At 35.6% G+C, this 17020-nt stretch overlaps 1 protein-coding gene across 1 annotated transcript; it reads right to left on the bottom strand.

Annotated features, from left to right (window-relative positions):
- Positions 1 to 4792: 4792 nt before the first annotated feature.
- LOC306660247 (upstream-binding protein 1-like) lies at positions 4793 to 12087 on the bottom strand (the record flags this gene model as incomplete). The annotated part of the gene is given in 4 exon segments (XM_079138395.1): positions 4793 to 6995; positions 7129 to 8011; positions 8015 to 8269; positions 12004 to 12087. Coding segments are annotated over 4 exon segments (1569 nt in total). The 3' UTR covers positions 4793 to 6648.
- Positions 12088 to 17020: the final 4933 nt, after the last annotated feature.

Below are 17020 nucleotides of genomic sequence, written 5' to 3'. Positions count from 1 at the left end.
TAAGATTGCAGTTTTTAAACACTTCTTAGAGACGATCTGGCTAATGGCAGGATGACATTGGTCATCTGTTTTCCTCAAATTATACATTACTCCAGCTGCCACAAGATATACTGAATAGAGAAGAAAGCTACAAACAATGAAATCCCAGGAAATAAATGCTAAATATATCTTCACTTCAAGAACAGGCTAAAAATGAGCTCATTTAGCTATATACCATTCATTTGTCATGCAATATATAGGACCATAAGCAGCACTTATATTGTTATTTATATTTCCATGTGTATGAACTGCCTAGACAGCTAGACCAGAAGGTTTCACAGGAAGATGTATTCCTTATTTGAATGCTTAAATTTTGGCAAAATTGCCTATATTTATTTAGTAGGAGATAGATTTGGAATACACACACACCCACATACTACATACGTACATATATGTGTATTTCATCCTATATGTTAAAGGAAAGACCAGAAGGTACTTAAAATATAAATATAAATTATTTTACAAATAAAAAGAAAAATATGTAGTAATATATAAGAATGTACATCTATCAAAAAAAAAAAAAAAAAAAAAAAGGGATTTGAAGACTCAAAATACTTCAGTTACCCACAGCAGGCATTCTGGAATGTCCTCCTACATTAAATGTTAAAATGTGAACAAAGACACTAAAAGCAGTTGTAAGAACTGCATAATAGCCACAAAAGAGAACTTTGAAATCACAATTGAAATGAGATCTGAAGTGGACATCAAGTCTTTGTATAATGTCACCATCCAGTCAAGGCAAGCCTTGGAAAGTAGGAAATAAGACCTCTATATAATACAATGTATTAGCCTGTTCTGTGTTGCCCATGACAAAATACCTTAGGCGGGGTGTTTTATAAAGAAATAAAGATTACTTAGCTCACAATTCTGGAGGGTTGAGGGCTTATGACTGCCTCTGCTCTGCTGTAGTGAGGGACTCATGGTACATGGCATCACAATAACAGGAGTGCATGTGGAAGACACATGCAGAAGAATTCAAGGGAAATGCTATATTGCAAGACCTGCAGCTATATCTTCTGGGGGTAGTGGCTCATGACATAATTACCTTCTATAGTCCCTACCTCATGTTGCACCAACTCAGCACATCACACAGGAGACCACCTCTACAGCACATGAACCTTTTGGGACAAACTATAGCAAGCATAAATCTATTCATGAAGGGTGTGTAGCCCCAAATCAATGACAGTGGAAGGACAAAAAGAAAATTACTATAGAGACTGGAAATACTAAATATAATCTCTCACACAAATTTCTACTTAAAAGCCTTCCTGTTACAGGCTTAATGTTTAAATACACATCATGTGTTAAGTGGAAGACTTCCAAAACAACATCCTTAATCAAAATTTCCTTGGGATCCATGAAATTCTACTTTTGTTTCTGGAAATTCAATATATGTTTTTATTATTATCTATACCTCTTAAAAGAAGGAGCTCAGATATTGATTTTTATCATTTTATTATTTTATATTTTTTAACACTACTGAATTTAAAATATAAGGACTTGGCACTTGCAAATAAAGCTATAGGAAAAGGATATTTTAACCCTACAGAAAGTTGGTATCCATGTACTAATAACAAACCAATAGACTTCATGTTAAAAGATTTATTAAGGAAAAATTGTCAATGTATAATGATAATCAGTTCACCAAGAAAACAAGACTTCTAAATAATTATATGCCTCATATTGGAAGCTAAGATAGCTTCCAAATACATAGAGCAGAAGTATATATAATAGCACGGACAAAGTTTCATGAAAAATGATCAAATTCATCATTATGATGGTAAAGAAAAATTCTTGGAATGGAACAGAAAGAGTGAATAAAATACATGAGTTAAGGACACAGACATGCTAAACAACATGTTAAACAACAGATATGCTAAACAGTTCTCACCAATAAGAGTCAACAATTTTTCTCTAACTCATAATGAAGTTTTTCCTTTTAAATGGAACATGTGGTACTCCATAAACCTCAATAAATTGTAAGGAATTGGTCATAAGATCATACTCTGTAGCATTCAATCATGTAGTCAAAAACTAAGAGATAATTTAAATGAACTCTTATATTTGAGAACTTTAAAGTTTCTTCACATAGGTTTTGGATTGCGTAATAAATATAATAGGTACTTTGTAGATTTAATGAAAATTAAAAGATAAAATAGTAAAATATATGAGATTCAACTAAAGAAAATTTAAAGAAATTTTAAGGGCTCAGTAGACTAATCATCCAGCTTAAGGAGTTAGGGGAAAAAAAACAGTAAAAATCACAAAGTAGAAGTTCATATAACATTAAATATCATAAAGCACTTATACAAAGAGAAAAATAGCTACATGTCATTTGAAAAGACTACATAGAAAAATCTTGGGCAAATTGATCAGGAAAAACGAGAAAGGGACTACTGATCATCATTAGAAACATCATATATAGTTAAAACATAAGACCTAGGAAAGATAAGGATATTATTTTTAAAAGTATCTGAAAAGTAGATGAAATAATATGAAAGCAAAACAAATATTGAGTATTTAATGAGGGAAAGTTTTCTAGAATATCCATTTTTACTATAATGTGATTGGAAGAAAGTAAAATCAGTTTTGAAAAAATACCCAAGACCCAGATGGTTCTAAGAATTCGTTTCAATATTATGTAAACTATTTCACTGAGTGAAAAGAGTTAAAATTCTTCCCAATTAGTCTTAGAAGAACACTATATCAACATCAGACAAGGACAATGTATGAATGTCAGAGTTCTCCAGAGAAATAAGACCAGTAGGAAGTATATACAGAAGGCAATGTGTCACAAGGAATGAACTTCCCTGATTACAGAGATGAGCCAGTCCCAGAGTCTGCAGGGTGTGTCAACAAGCAGAAGCCCCAGGAGAGACAATGATGTACACTCTATGCTGAGTTCAAAGACCAGAGAATCAGGAAGAGTGATGGTGTCCCTATCCTAAAGGATGGGAATCTCAAGAAGCAGGAAAAGATGATGCTTTAGTTCAAATTTCTAAGTATGAAACATCCACTCTTCCAGTTTGAAGACTGTCAGAAAACAGGAATCTCTCTTACTTGGGAAGCCACACCTTTTTGTTCTGTTGCCAGAACCAACTGATTGAACAATGCCCACCAACATCAGGGAGGATAATCTATTCCTCTCGATCTACCAACTTAAATGTTAATTTCATTCAAAAATACCCTCACGGAAACACCCAGAATAATTTTTTTTTTTCAAATATGTGGGCAACCAGAGGCACAGTAAAATTGACACATATAATTAGACATCGCAAAATAGAAAAATATTAACACTCTCACTCATGAATATACATGCAGAAAACCCTAATTGTCAAATCAAATCTAACAATGCATATAATTTTATATCTATCTGTATCTAAGATAGATGCAGATATAATTTATTTCTTTTAAGCAAATTTAAACATTAAAAAGTATTTTCATTGTAAAATGCAGAAAAAAGGTAGCATTTAAGTTATATATAAAATTATTTTAAAAATGAAATTAGAAGGAAATGTACACAATCTGGTTCTAAAATCAGTCAGCAATGTTCATCTTTTTGATGAATCCCATTTTCTTTCAGAATCAGAAATAAGGCAATAATAGCCACTATTAATGCTTTCTTTAAAACTGGTACCTCTCAAATGACATTCCTTCAGTGAACTGAGATAAGAAAAATAAATATGTGAAGATTCAAATCAAAGTAGGTGCTTATACATGAGCCCAATGATTATCTCCTCTAGAAATTTAAGTAAAAGAATGTAGCAATTTTGAGGATATTAGAATACGCATATTATATTTTTAAAAGATTTAAAAATATGTAATTTGCTTCCAAGTTAATTATAAAACTGTCTAACAAGCTTGAATGTAGTTATGGAAAAAATTAACACTATAGAAAGGGAATGAGGTTTAAAGGACTGATACACTAAATTAGGATGATTACATCTTACAAATGCCAATTCTTCATAATTTCTGAATAATTCAATGTGATCGCAACCAAAGGAAACTGAAAAGATAGTTCTAAATTGTGTGTAAAAGTGTCAAGTGCTGATAATAAAGTGACCCTGGATAAAAACAGGGTTTGTGTACTACTTTACTATAGGTCAGGATACATCATTAAATGGTAGAAATTTAAATACTATGGTAAAAGAAAATGATTGATATAGTCCAGAGCAGCAAAATCAAATCTGGATGCATCATGTTGAATACTTGAAAATGTATTATGTAAGTGAGCTGGCAATGTAGAAGGACTGGGAAAAGGAGATGTTTCAACTGTTGAAGTAATTGCTTCCTGTAGGAAAAAAATATTAATTCGCATTTACCATAATAATTCACATTCCAAGTGAATTAAATAATGCAAAAATAAATTTAAAAATTATATTTTATGTGTTTGTTTTTATGTGTTTGGTGAAAGGAAAGATTTTTTTTTTATACAAGAGTCAAAAAGTACTTAGTAAAATTGCTGGCATTAAACTCCAGTGGAAAAAAAAAATCCAAGGATAACAGACAGAGCAAAGACACCCATTCAGAAAAGGTGGAAAATATTTACCACAGTTACAAGATAAAATCCAGTATATATTAAGATGGTCTGTAAATCAATAAGAATAAGACAAACTTGTGCACACAGTCACACACACAGATAACCCAACAGAAAGCATAACAAAAGTTAAGCAATTCATGGAAGAACATAAGTGACCAATAAACATCTTTTTTTTTTTTTTTGCAAAACAATCGGAAAAAAATTATTGTACTGAAATGTGTACATCCTACTATTAAAAAAACAAAGTAGCAAATTTGCTGGTGCCATAATTTATTTAACCTGTTTTACTGGGACAGACTAATAGTCAATGCCAACTCAGTATAATTTCAAGTTTGATGAGCTTGTATTTTACCCCACTTCTAAAACCTGATGAATTTTAAATAGCACACAGCATTAAATTGACATTTATTGTTCTATAAATCATGAGACCCAAAGGAATGCTAAATAGACAAAACTCTCATAAAACAACTGAGAAACTTGCTTCTTTCCGAACCAAGTGACTGGTACAGGAAACGTGGTCACACAAAAGCAAAGGGAGAAGGACAAAAAGGAAAACTCTCCTCCTACGTGGCCTATAGGAGTAACATATTTCCAAACCTAAGATGAAAATAATGAGACAGTGCTTCTTTGTAGCAAATAATTAACCCCTTTATGAATAAAACCAAAGGCCAAAGTTTTGACCTAGTGAAGTCATTTGTCTTCTGGGAGAGATTTCAGACTTACAATTAATCATTCCTATTTCCACCTGAACAAAGATGAGGATCAAATGGTACATTCAAGCCAAAAGAGCTTAGTAAACAGATGCTGTAATTGAAAGGTTTAAAAATTCAGTCTGCTACACCACGGGGCTCAAAAATGCTTGTTGATGAATTCTGGGAAGGCTCTGAGCAAAGGGAGAAGCAAAAGAAGAAAACAGAGGATTCCTTTTGGGGGGGAAAAGTATGCTAGCAAGCTCTTTATGAAAGATTTATACTTTAAGTAAAAGTCATTGTGTGGTTATTAAAAACCTCTCAAACACCAGAATGTTTATTCATGATTGTACATCTGAGAAGAGACTAAGGGATTTTTTTGGGGGGTACATTTTAGTGTTAGATTTATGATAGCTAGTGTTTCCATGAATGATTTCATCTTGTTCATAACAAAGATCCCTTAACACCAAGTCAGAAGCTACCAACAATAAAACTTTGTGCCCCCTACCTACATCAACTATTCCCAATGTCTGGGGTAGGCCTTTAAAAATGCTTAAGGACAGGAGGGCATGGGGTGGAGAAAGAAGGAAATGAGAAAGAAAACCAGGTTTAAAAGGCAAGGAAGCTTCAAAAAATGAAAACCAGAAACTAAAATGCTAAAATTGGAAGCAGAGGCAAAAAAAAAGTTTTTCAATAAATCTGTGACAAAGCAAAAACACAAGTCTATTAGGATTTACACTGATCCTCTCAACAAGGTACTCCTGATAATGCAGTTTGCTTCACGCCCATCTTCCTGGCTTGGATCCTCTCCAGTCTGGCATGATCATTTCAGACCTATACCCTTAGACATGATTTCTCCCGAGGTGCCGAGCCTCTTACCTGACCACCACCGCCACATCAACACAGTCCATCTCTCTGCTGATGGATTCCTTTCTGGCTCCACAATTGCACTGTCCCCCATCTCCTCCCCAGGTCAGAATAAGGTTCAGGCAATAAAAACCAAACTGGCACAGAAAGGTAAATGCCCATGGTTAAGTTTTACATTCATTTCCAAACTACATACAGTGTAAAAAGCCAGCAAAGGCTGCTTCTGGGAACTGTATCTACTGGCCTCTGCCACAGCAGGCAGCCATGCCTGCCCCCAGGCCTCCAGAGCGGGATGCATACTGTCCCGACATGCTTGCTCTCACGAGGATGCTTGGCTATGGCAGTGACAGTGAGATTTGCCTCTCATACAGCTCATTAGAAAGGTCACCTGTGTTTTCAATATGAAACATTTCATATGGTAAAATCCAATCCCAAGACTTCTTGGAATCAGTCTTTACACACTTTTAGCATGACTTTATTTGGTACTGGATATAGTTCAGTCTACATAAGACATCACTTCAAAATTATGTGGATACCATCATTATTTTCAGCTTTCACTGTAGAGAATAAAAAACAACTCTCATCTTGAAAGTTCTGAACCATCTGATCACTAACAAGAATGTGGATGCCAGTGGGACCCTGTCTGTAAACCTGGTTAATTTGATGGAGAGGAATATTAAACACCAACGCAAGTTTTCGAGCAACTTCTGAGGCAACCATTTCTTTCAAGTAGATTGCATGGTAAACGTAAGGCGTCCCACTGCCATTCTCACCTCCACTGCCTGCAGCTTGCTGCTGTGCTTGCAGCGCAGCGCTACTCGGCTGCTCCTGGCAGACATAGGTGGTTAAGCGAGGCCTAACTGACCTAAATTAGAAGTTTTGTTTTCTTGGCAACAAACCCAGTGGTCTTCAAGAAATCAGTACTGCCATGTGCATTGCTACCAGTCTTTCAGTCTACCTCTGCCCTCATCAGTGCCTGCATCATATGTGGGCCTGCCCTTGACTTCAGTGAATTATAGAGCCGAATTCCATCGGTTGCACCGCAAATTTGAACTAAATCTTCCTTTGTCAGTTTTAATAAGTCAGCACCTGAAAAATTAGAAAACAGTCTTGTGTAGGAAGAGAATCTGTTTTTGAGCAGCCACTGCTGTGTTTCCTGGGTTGTAGCTGAAGGTTGAATTTGTTCACCAGATGCCTGTAAAACTCCATCTCCCTGATTTGGGGAAGAATTGCTGTCTGGGACACTGCAAGTGCTCTGCTGGGAAGAGGTGAAAGTGGACGCTGGTGAAGGGCTGTTATTCGCATAGGTTGTGGGGGTATGAGGCCACGGAGAACACTGTGAACACTCTGTATCATAGGATGGCTGATACTTTTCTTTGTCATGAGCTGTTCTCTTTTCCATCTTTTCTCGGTCAGTTTTTTGTTTTCTGTCCACACCTTTAGGCTTAAAAACTTTAATTTGGCAACTAGCCGAGTGAAGATGATCTGTGTATTCTCCATTTTTATTCTGCTTAAAGGCGTCAACCTGGATCCTGAAAGGTACTCCCTTTTCACCACCATGTTTCCGTGGAGTAAATTCTGTGCTGATGCAGTGTAGCTGAATAAAAACAGATGTGCGTTTTGCAGGGTCCCACAGAAATTCAACTACTTTTAACCGACTTGGATTTGTCCTCCTGTCGAATATTCCCACAGACATTGGAATATCTAAATCAAGAAGTCTGTCTCCTGGGCGATTCCATTTCCAACCTTCAAGTTGCTGATGCTCTGTATGTTGTAGCCGTCTGTCATGGAATACAGCCCTTATGATGCTCTTTACCAATTTTCCACTGATCTCAGGCATATCTCCCATTTTCCGATTATCCAACATCCGAATTTCCTAAGACTGACCTTGGTTCAAGTAAGTGAGTGTTTCATCATGCAGTTTTACTGCTGGTGATGTGGCAGCACACATCACATATTGAAAGGGTGGGTGTTTCGTTTCACCATCCAATGGAAGGCTGGGATCTTCCTGCTTGAAAATGGGCAATGCCAACACATCACTCATGCTGTAGGCACCGGCGCCCAGCTCCTGCCAGACGCTCGAGAGGCTGGCATCGAAGTCGCGCACCAGCCCAGACTGTTTAGGGGGCGAGTCCTAAACATCTTAAGATTCAAAATTTCAAGAGTAATCATGAAAATGTGAAGTAATTAAATCACACGTGGAAATAAAATTGATATTTGGAATAGAAATTTTTTCTTCCTTTCAGTGAGTGAATGCCAGATGTAGGAGAAGATGTAAAGCAATGGGTACTCACACGTACCCCTGAAGAGAAGGTGGTGCCACCTTTCCAGGGCACAAATGGGAGACAACATAGCAACACTGAAGGCCTGCAGACTATGGCCAGCAGTTTACTCCAAGGCATAAACTTAAAGAAACACTCTTATGAGTACTTCAGGAGACTTGGACATAAATATTTATTTATAAAACAAAAACAAATCTAAAAGATTCTCTTTGGGAGCATAAATTGATATTTTTGGTATTACATGCCTTAGCATGGTTTCATTTGTTTTGCAATATTTTACCTCTTAATCTGTGCCATAGGTTTGGGTATTTAGTATTATTTTTATATCTTTTTGCATTCTAACATTTGATTACATTATGTTAAAAAAAAAAAAAAAACAGGCTATAAACAGCACATTCATGGAAAATCAAGGCATGTAACATTATCCTGGGAGTGGCCTGTTCTTTAACCAAAGGTCACTTTTCCTTTCAGGGATTCTGTTCTAAATAACTGTGTTCTTTAGATTCTGCAACTAGATAAAATAGACACCATAGATTTTAAAATGCACATTTAAATCCTGTCTGTTTTCCTTTTGAATTATTGCTGAAATCTGTCCACTGCTCTTCATGTCGATCATCATTAGGTGCCATAATATCTTTACCTGGAAAACTGCAAAAAGTCTGGCATTTGGTCTCTATGTACCCATTTATATTTCTCTTCAATCTATTTTTCTATCCTGCTTTGTAGATGAGAAAATGTTAGTTTGAAAGTTCATATTTAGATTCTTACGTGGTTTCCTCTTGCTCTGGCAATAAAGTTGAAACATGGAATTTGATCTCGAAATGTTGTATGAGCATGGCACTCTTTTCTCAGACCCTATTTACCCAAGTGTTTTAATTTTTAAAGTCTCTCATGGTGCCTCTTAAACCAGGGACTTTGCATGTGCTTCCCCTCTACTTCAAGCAAGTTTTTAATAACCCTTTTTTTAAATAAACTTTTCCTGGTAGTAACTTTTCAGCTCAGAATCACTGATGAGGGAAAACTTCTTTGAATCCCCTGATGACATCTGTCCCACTGCAATGGTGCCAATCTCAGATTTAATAATGATCCAAATTCATAGTTGATCCTTTGATTAGCCTTTCTCTTTCCCACCATATTGAGCAATTAGTATGTCTTCTATGGCCTCCTGGTAACAAGTATTGCTAGTTCTGCATTGATATAGAGCTGGTGCTCAATAAATATTATTAGAATAGATAAAACTGGTCCATGATAATTCCATTTAGAGGAAGCTCTGAATTAAAAACAATTAGAAAAACTTGGTAAATGCCTTGGAATGGAAGTTCATATTCTTGAGGGTGTCTGAACATAGAAAACCTTTCTGGTAAGAGAAAAAGAAGAGAGCAGAGGAGATGGAAGTCATATACACAGAGGAGTGGAAAAGTGAGAAGACAAAAAGGGGAAGGAGAGAGAGGAGGGGGGAAAAGATGAAACGTGGGGAGAGGAAGGAGTTTTAAAATGATACAAAGGTCCATGGGAAAAAGGAGAAATCTTCCAATATTCATATATCTTACTTTTCTACATTTAATATTTCTTGCCTTAGTCTGAGTTTTTTACAGCATTAATAATGGCCATTATTATCTTATTTTTGATTTATAAGGAAAAGGTACTTAAGGTTTCATCATAAAGGCAAAAATTACTGATGTGCTGACCTGCCATAACTAGTCAGAGACTAAAACCATTTGGGGTTAGAGGTTGAATGGGTTGGAATAGGGAATTTTTAAAAACTGATTTTATCCACTTGCAGAAAAATAAAATCCAAATTTGATAATACCAAATGTGTTAAATATAAATGTCCTTGTGTATAGACCTGAGATTATTTTTAAATTTGTATTTCCATTTCTGTGTGACAGAAACATCTTAATCTGCCATGTAACCACCAGAACATCATAGATTTTACTAGTACTAACCTTTATCTGGTTTTCTTAGATCCACTGTGCACTTTGGTGGCCTCAAGGTGGTCTTCTCAGTGCTCTCCTCCACTTGTAATTCCTTCACATGCTCACATGAGGCCTCAGTTCCCACATCTAGCAGTAAATGGCAGCACTGGAGTCCAAACCCGGGTGTGTGCAAATGCCAAACGCAAAGGCTACTGAACAGTTCATTAAACAGTTCTGTGTTTTCAGGCTCCACGTATCTTTCCAGAACTCTTTTTTTGTTTGTTTGTTTCCTGTTCACATAGAATATCTCTTCATTCCTTTGCTTGCTGATATAAAACCCGCTGATTTTTTTCTAACGTCAAGGTAGCATGTGATTGCATCACCCAGTATTTTGAACAGACAGGCAGCAACCATTTTGAGGCAATGAACTCCTGGAGGACAGAGATTGTTTCTTGCTTCTCTTTACATCCCGAGAATTGCAGGGCCCTCATGGAATTGTGTTCTAATCTGCATGGAAACTCAGGCAGAGGAATCCTTGGTGGTGGATTTTAACAGGGATGGGCCTGGGAGCAGGTCTCACAGACACAGAGGTTGACATTTAAGCTGCAAACATGAACAAGGAAAGATACCATAAAGCTAAAGACAAACAGACTGAACAAAAGCATTGCACCTCAATTGGGCCATTTCTTTTCTCACAGGGATATAGGTTAGGAATTCCAAAACCATGTCATTTGTATGGTAGACTTGCATAAATAAATACAAAGAAAACCAGGTTCCTTGGTGCTAGAGAATTTACAATGAAAGAAAAAGAGGAAGCTAGAACAAGTCCTGTGGCTTTAGACTAAAGATAAACCAATTTAGACAAAAAAAAAAAAAAAAAAAAAACCATACATACATATACATATATGTATATATATATGTGTGTATGTATATATATATATATATATATATATATACATACACACACACAGTATTGTCTCCCTTATCTGTGGTTTCATCTTCTGAGGTTTCTGTTACCTGTGGTCAATTTTGGTCTGAAAATATTAGGTGGAACACTCCAGATATGAACAATTTATCAGTTCTAACTTGCAAGCTGCCCTGAGTGGGTCATAAAATCTTCCATCATTTCACTTCATCTCACCTGGGTCATGAATCTTTCTTTAATCCAATTCAAGTAAATTTTATTTTACTAAATAATATTCCCAAAGCACAAGAGTAGTGATGCTGGCAATTTATATATGCCATCAAGAAACCATAAAATGCTTACCTTATGTGAGCTTGTAAAAGTTCTCAACTTAATAAGGATAAAAATAAATTGCAGGTTGAAGTTGTCATATTATTGTCATATTGTTATATATAATGTGGTAATTGTTTTATTTTGCTATCAATCCCTTACTGTGTCTACTTTATAAATGAAGATTTATCATAAAAGTATAAGAAAAATGTAATATATCATATATATATTGTTTCAGGCATCTCCTTGGGGACTTGAAATATCTGTTGTGTATGAGGGAGACGCCTGTACACACACACACACAGATGGACACAAAAAAACTAGAGGTGTACGTGTATATATTAACACAATACGCATGTGTATATTAATGCACAATATATGTGTATATGTACATGATATATAAACCAACTGTATGTACATACACACATATACGTACATAATGGTTATATCCATTGTGTGGAGCTAGAAGCATTGTTATCCAGTAGTGAGCACATCCTGCACACATGTCTTGTAAGGCCATTATTCAATATAAGAATTATTCAATCAAAAGCTTCTTAATGAAATGACTGACTCAATGGCTTTGAAAGAGAAAATAAAGACAATCCTGGGACACCTTGCAAGACCAGAAAGTGAAAAAGTACTTAAAGCACAAAAATATCCTAGAATTCATATTTAAACAAATAAATGTTTGAGAAATAAAGATAAAAAATTCAACCACTCTTACAAGAGTCAAATTCATAAGTACATAAATAATCAGAAAATGGAAAATCTCTATTAATACATCACTAATAAATTTCTGGGAAAACTCCCCTGATGAATGCTAAAGAATGACATTTTCAGTAGACAAAATATTTGCATACTCTGAAACTATGTTCTCCCAAATATTTAGTAATTGACTATAGAAAAATTTTAAGTTTATAGTGGAGAAATCCAACAGTCTTCACTTTTGTCAAGTGTTCTAAATTGCCAGTAAAAACATGTGAATATCACATACCCCTGAAATAATGCACTAAGGACACATCAACTCTGTGTCCTTTTACTGCCTTGTCTCAAAACTAACCTTAACAGAACTGTAGACAATCTCAAATTGAAGGTCATTCTACACTGTTGCTGCCTTTTTGAAATGACATGAAAAGTATAAAAGAAAATCATGAAATATATCATGAAAGTCAGGAATGACTAAGGAATTGTTTCAAAAGCGAGGGGGACTACAATGACATGACAGCTAAGCCCATGTGAGATCCTGGATTAGATTTTGAAACAGAAAATGAATTAGTGAAAAAAATGGTCACCTTAGTTATGATTTCATCAGGGTTATTCTATAGTTTCGATCTTAAATGTCCCTTAAAAGCCCATGTGTTATAGGCTTAGTCTTTCAGTTTAGAACTGTTGGGAGGTCATGGAAACTTTAAGAGGTGAGACGTAGTACAGAAGTCTTCAATCACTGAGGTAAGCCCTCAAAGGGAGTCGTAGGACTCTGGTCTCTTTGTTTCTCTTTTACTTTCCTACTATAATGTGACTGGCTTTGCACTAAAATGTTTCTGCCATGTTGAACCTTAACACAGGTCCAAAGCAGTTTCATGGACTGCAACTTCTAAAACTGAGCCAAAAAAACCTTTTTTCTTTAGTAGTTGATTATCTCAGGTATTTCTTTACAATAATGGAAAGCAGACAAACATAATTTAAGAAGGAATAAATATTCTATTTTAGGTGGTCAAAAAAGGGATAGTAGATCAAGAGTATGTGGGGGATCTCTTTGTACTACATTTTTAGTTTTTGCCCATGGTAAAGCTAAGAACTGTAGGCCCCAGGCAATTCCTTCTATCTTTAAAAGATATTAAGGAAGCATGGGCAGGCATCACCAGAAACTAATATCAGGAAAATGGGGACATATTTACTGCTCAGAGATCTTTATAAGTCTGGTTTAGTCATTCAATGGGTGAGACGAAATTATGAAACAATAATGTCAGTGTTGGGGGGTTGTCCTGTGAAATTTTTATTTTCCTATGAAAAACATGATATAAAACAGTGCATGAATAGGATTTAAGATGGAAGTATCCCTATTGTCAAATACAATTCCTTACTGTTTTTTCAAACATGAAAAAATATTTTGCCCTTCATACATAGGCAAATACCAGCCAATGCAGATTACTGTTTTTCTCTCAAACTTCAATGTGCTCTTTTGCTGGGCGAGATGGGAGTAAACTCTGATGTAGGCCATAGAGAAATAGACTGAGTTGGAATAACTGCAAGGCTCTAAAAATGGAGTCCAGCGACACCTTGAGATGCAGATTGAATGACAACTTGATGGAAATAATTCTGAGGAACTATTTTAGAAGACTAGAATCTTTTCGGACCCCCAGAAGACCCATAATACACAAGTGAAATTTAAGTAAAAATGTATTGCATGTGGAAAGAGATGAGGTTAGGAAGGAAGAGAGGAAGGAAGAAAGGAAGGAAGGAGGGCAGGCTGGGAGGGAGGGCTGGGAGGGAGGAAAAAGGGGCGGTGGAGAAAGAGAGGGAAATTTATGATATAACTTTCATGAATATCTTGTAGAGTAACTGGACAAATAAATTAGTATAAATTTAGAGGAGAGAAGAGGTAGAATGTATATTTTAGAAATAAAAACTGGAGTGAGGAAGAGAATGAATCACATCCAGTGGGGGATATGATCCATATCATATCCCCTACTCTACGAAAACATAAGAGACCTACCTGGTAGAGAGCTGGGGCCCTAGACTATCCTCTGGGACCTAGCATTCCTGCATGACTTAGGACACATTAATAAATCTTTCAGACTAATATATGCAGATGTCAAACTAGAAAATATCTGATAAGTGAATTTACCTAAGAGTAAACTCTTGTATTTATTATAGTAAAACTAGAGTTGCCATTTCCAATAGCATAATTTTAGGCAAATATCAATACCAGGAGAGCTTCACCAAATCTAGCTTAAAAATATAAGAATATAAGTTGTTCATACTGACAATAGGATACTTAAAATTTTGCCATTATTCTTAATGGGGAAATGTAATAAAATTATCATTTTCTTTTTAATTTGGGAAGATGAAAACCATTTTTATTTGTGTACTAGCCATAAAAATTTCTGTTGCCTCTGATATATTAGCAGAATTTAATCCTGGAAACAAAGAAGTAAGAGGTTTGAAAAATAGCTACTTATTTTAAGTATTGAGCCTAGAGGAAAGGAATCTGCCATCACCAAAAAAAAAAAAAAAAAATAAAATAAAATAAAATAAAATAAAATATGACTAATGACAGGAAAGAAAAAGGAGTTGTAAAAGGAATTAAGAGAATTATAACAGTTCTATGTTTTTATTATTATTATTTTTTTTATTATTTAAACAAGAGGGATACATGTTTCTCTATTTGTACATGGAGTCAAGGCATACCATTTGTGTAATCATAAATTTACATAGGGTAATGTTGTTTGATTCATTCTGTTATTTTTCCCTTCCCCCCACCCTTCCCACCCCTCTTTTCCCTCTATACAGTCCTTCCTTCCTCCATTCGAACCACCCTCCTTATCCATATCCCTAAACCTAACCCTAACCCTAACACTAACCCCTCCTATCCCCCATTATATGTCCTCATCCGCTTATCAGCGAGATCATTCATCCTTTAGTTTTCTGAGTTTGGCTTATCTCACTTAGCATGATATTCTCCAATTTCATCCATTTGCCTGCAAATGACATAATTTTATCATTCTTCATGGTGGAGTAATATTCCATTGTATATATATGCCACAGTATCTTTATCCATTCATCAACTGAAGGGCATCTAGGTTGGTTCCACAATCTGGCTATGGTGAATTGAGCAGCTATGAACATTGATGTGGCTGTATCTCTGTAGTATGCTGATTTTCAGTCCTTTAGGTATAGGCCAAGGAGTGCAATAGCTGGGTCAAATGGAGGTTCCATTCCAAGCTTTCTGAGGAATCTCCATACTGCTTTCCAGAGTGGCTGCACTAATTTGCAACCCCACCAGCAATGTATGAGTGTACCTTTTTCCCCACATCCTCGCCAACATCTATTGTTGCTGGTGTTCTTGATAATCGCATTCTAATTGGGGTGAGATGAAATCTTAGGGTAGATTTGATTTGCATTTCTCTTATTAATAGAGGTGTTGAACATTTTTTCATATATCTGTTGATTGCTTGTACATCTTCTTCTGTGAAGTGTCTGTTCATTTCCTTAGCCCTTTGTTGATTGGATTATTTGTATTCTTGGTGTAGAGTTTTTTGAGTTCTTTATAGATTCTGGAAATTAGCGCTCTATCTGAAGTATGAGTGGCAAAGATATTCTCCCACTCTGTAGGCTCTCTCTTCACATTACTGATAGTTTCCTTTGCTGAGAAAAGCTTTTTAGTTTGAATCTATCCCAGTTGTTGATTCATGCTTTTATTTCTTGTGCTATGGGAGTCCTGTTAAGGAAGTCTGATCCTAAGCCAAGAAGTTGAAGATTTGGACCTATTTTCTCTTCTGTAAGATGCAGGGTCTCTGTTCTGATTCTGAGGTCCTTGATCCATTTTAAGTTGAGTTTTGTGCAGGGTGAGAGATAGGGGTTTAATTTCATTCTGTTGCATATGGTTTTCCAGTTTTCCCAGCACCATTTGTTGAAGAGTCTATCTTTTCTCCATTGCATATTTTTGGCACCTTTTTCTAGTATGAGAAAATTGTATTTATTTGGGTTTGTGTCCATGTCCTCTATTCTGTCCCATTGATCTACCTGTCTATTTTGGTACCAATACGTTTTAGTTACTATTGCTTTGTAATAGAGTTGAAGATCTGGTATTGCGATACCCTCTGATTCACTCTACTGAGGATTGCTTTAGCTATTCTGGGTTTTTTATTCTTCCAGATGAATTTCATAATTGTTTGCTCTATTTCTGTAAGGTACATCATTGGGATTTTAATTGGAATTGCATTGAATATGTATAGCACTTTAAGTAGTATGGCCATTTTGACAATATTAATTCTGCCTATCCAAGAACATGGAAGATCTTTCCATCTTCTAAGGTTTTCTTTAATTTCTTTCTTTAGTGTTCTGTAGTTCTCATTGTAGAGGTCTTTCACCTCTTTTGTGAGATTGATTCTGAAGTATTTTATTTTTTGAGGCTATTGTGAATGAGGTAGTTTTCCTAACTTCTCTTTTTGAAGATTCATCGCTTATGTATAAAAATGCATTGGATTTATGAGCATTGATCTTGTAACCTGCTACTTTACTGAATTCACTTATGATTTCTAAGCGTTTTCTGGTGGAATTTCCAGGTTCCTCTAAATATATAATCATGTCATCAGCAAACAGGGATAGTTTGAGTTCTTCTTTTCCAATTAGTATCCCTTTAATTTCTTTGGTTTGTCTAATTGCTCTGGCTAGAGTCTCAAGGACAATGTTGAATAGAAGTGGTGAAAGAGGGCAACCCTGCCTTGTTG

This window comes from Sciurus vulgaris (genome assembly GCF_902686455.1).
Source record: "Sciurus vulgaris genome assembly, chromosome: 4".
In the NCBI taxonomy this organism is placed as follows: Eukaryota; Metazoa; Chordata; class Mammalia; order Rodentia; family Sciuridae; genus Sciurus; species Sciurus vulgaris.
The sequence above is the reverse complement of the archived record's forward strand: the minus strand, read 5'-3'. Positions and strand labels throughout refer to the sequence as shown.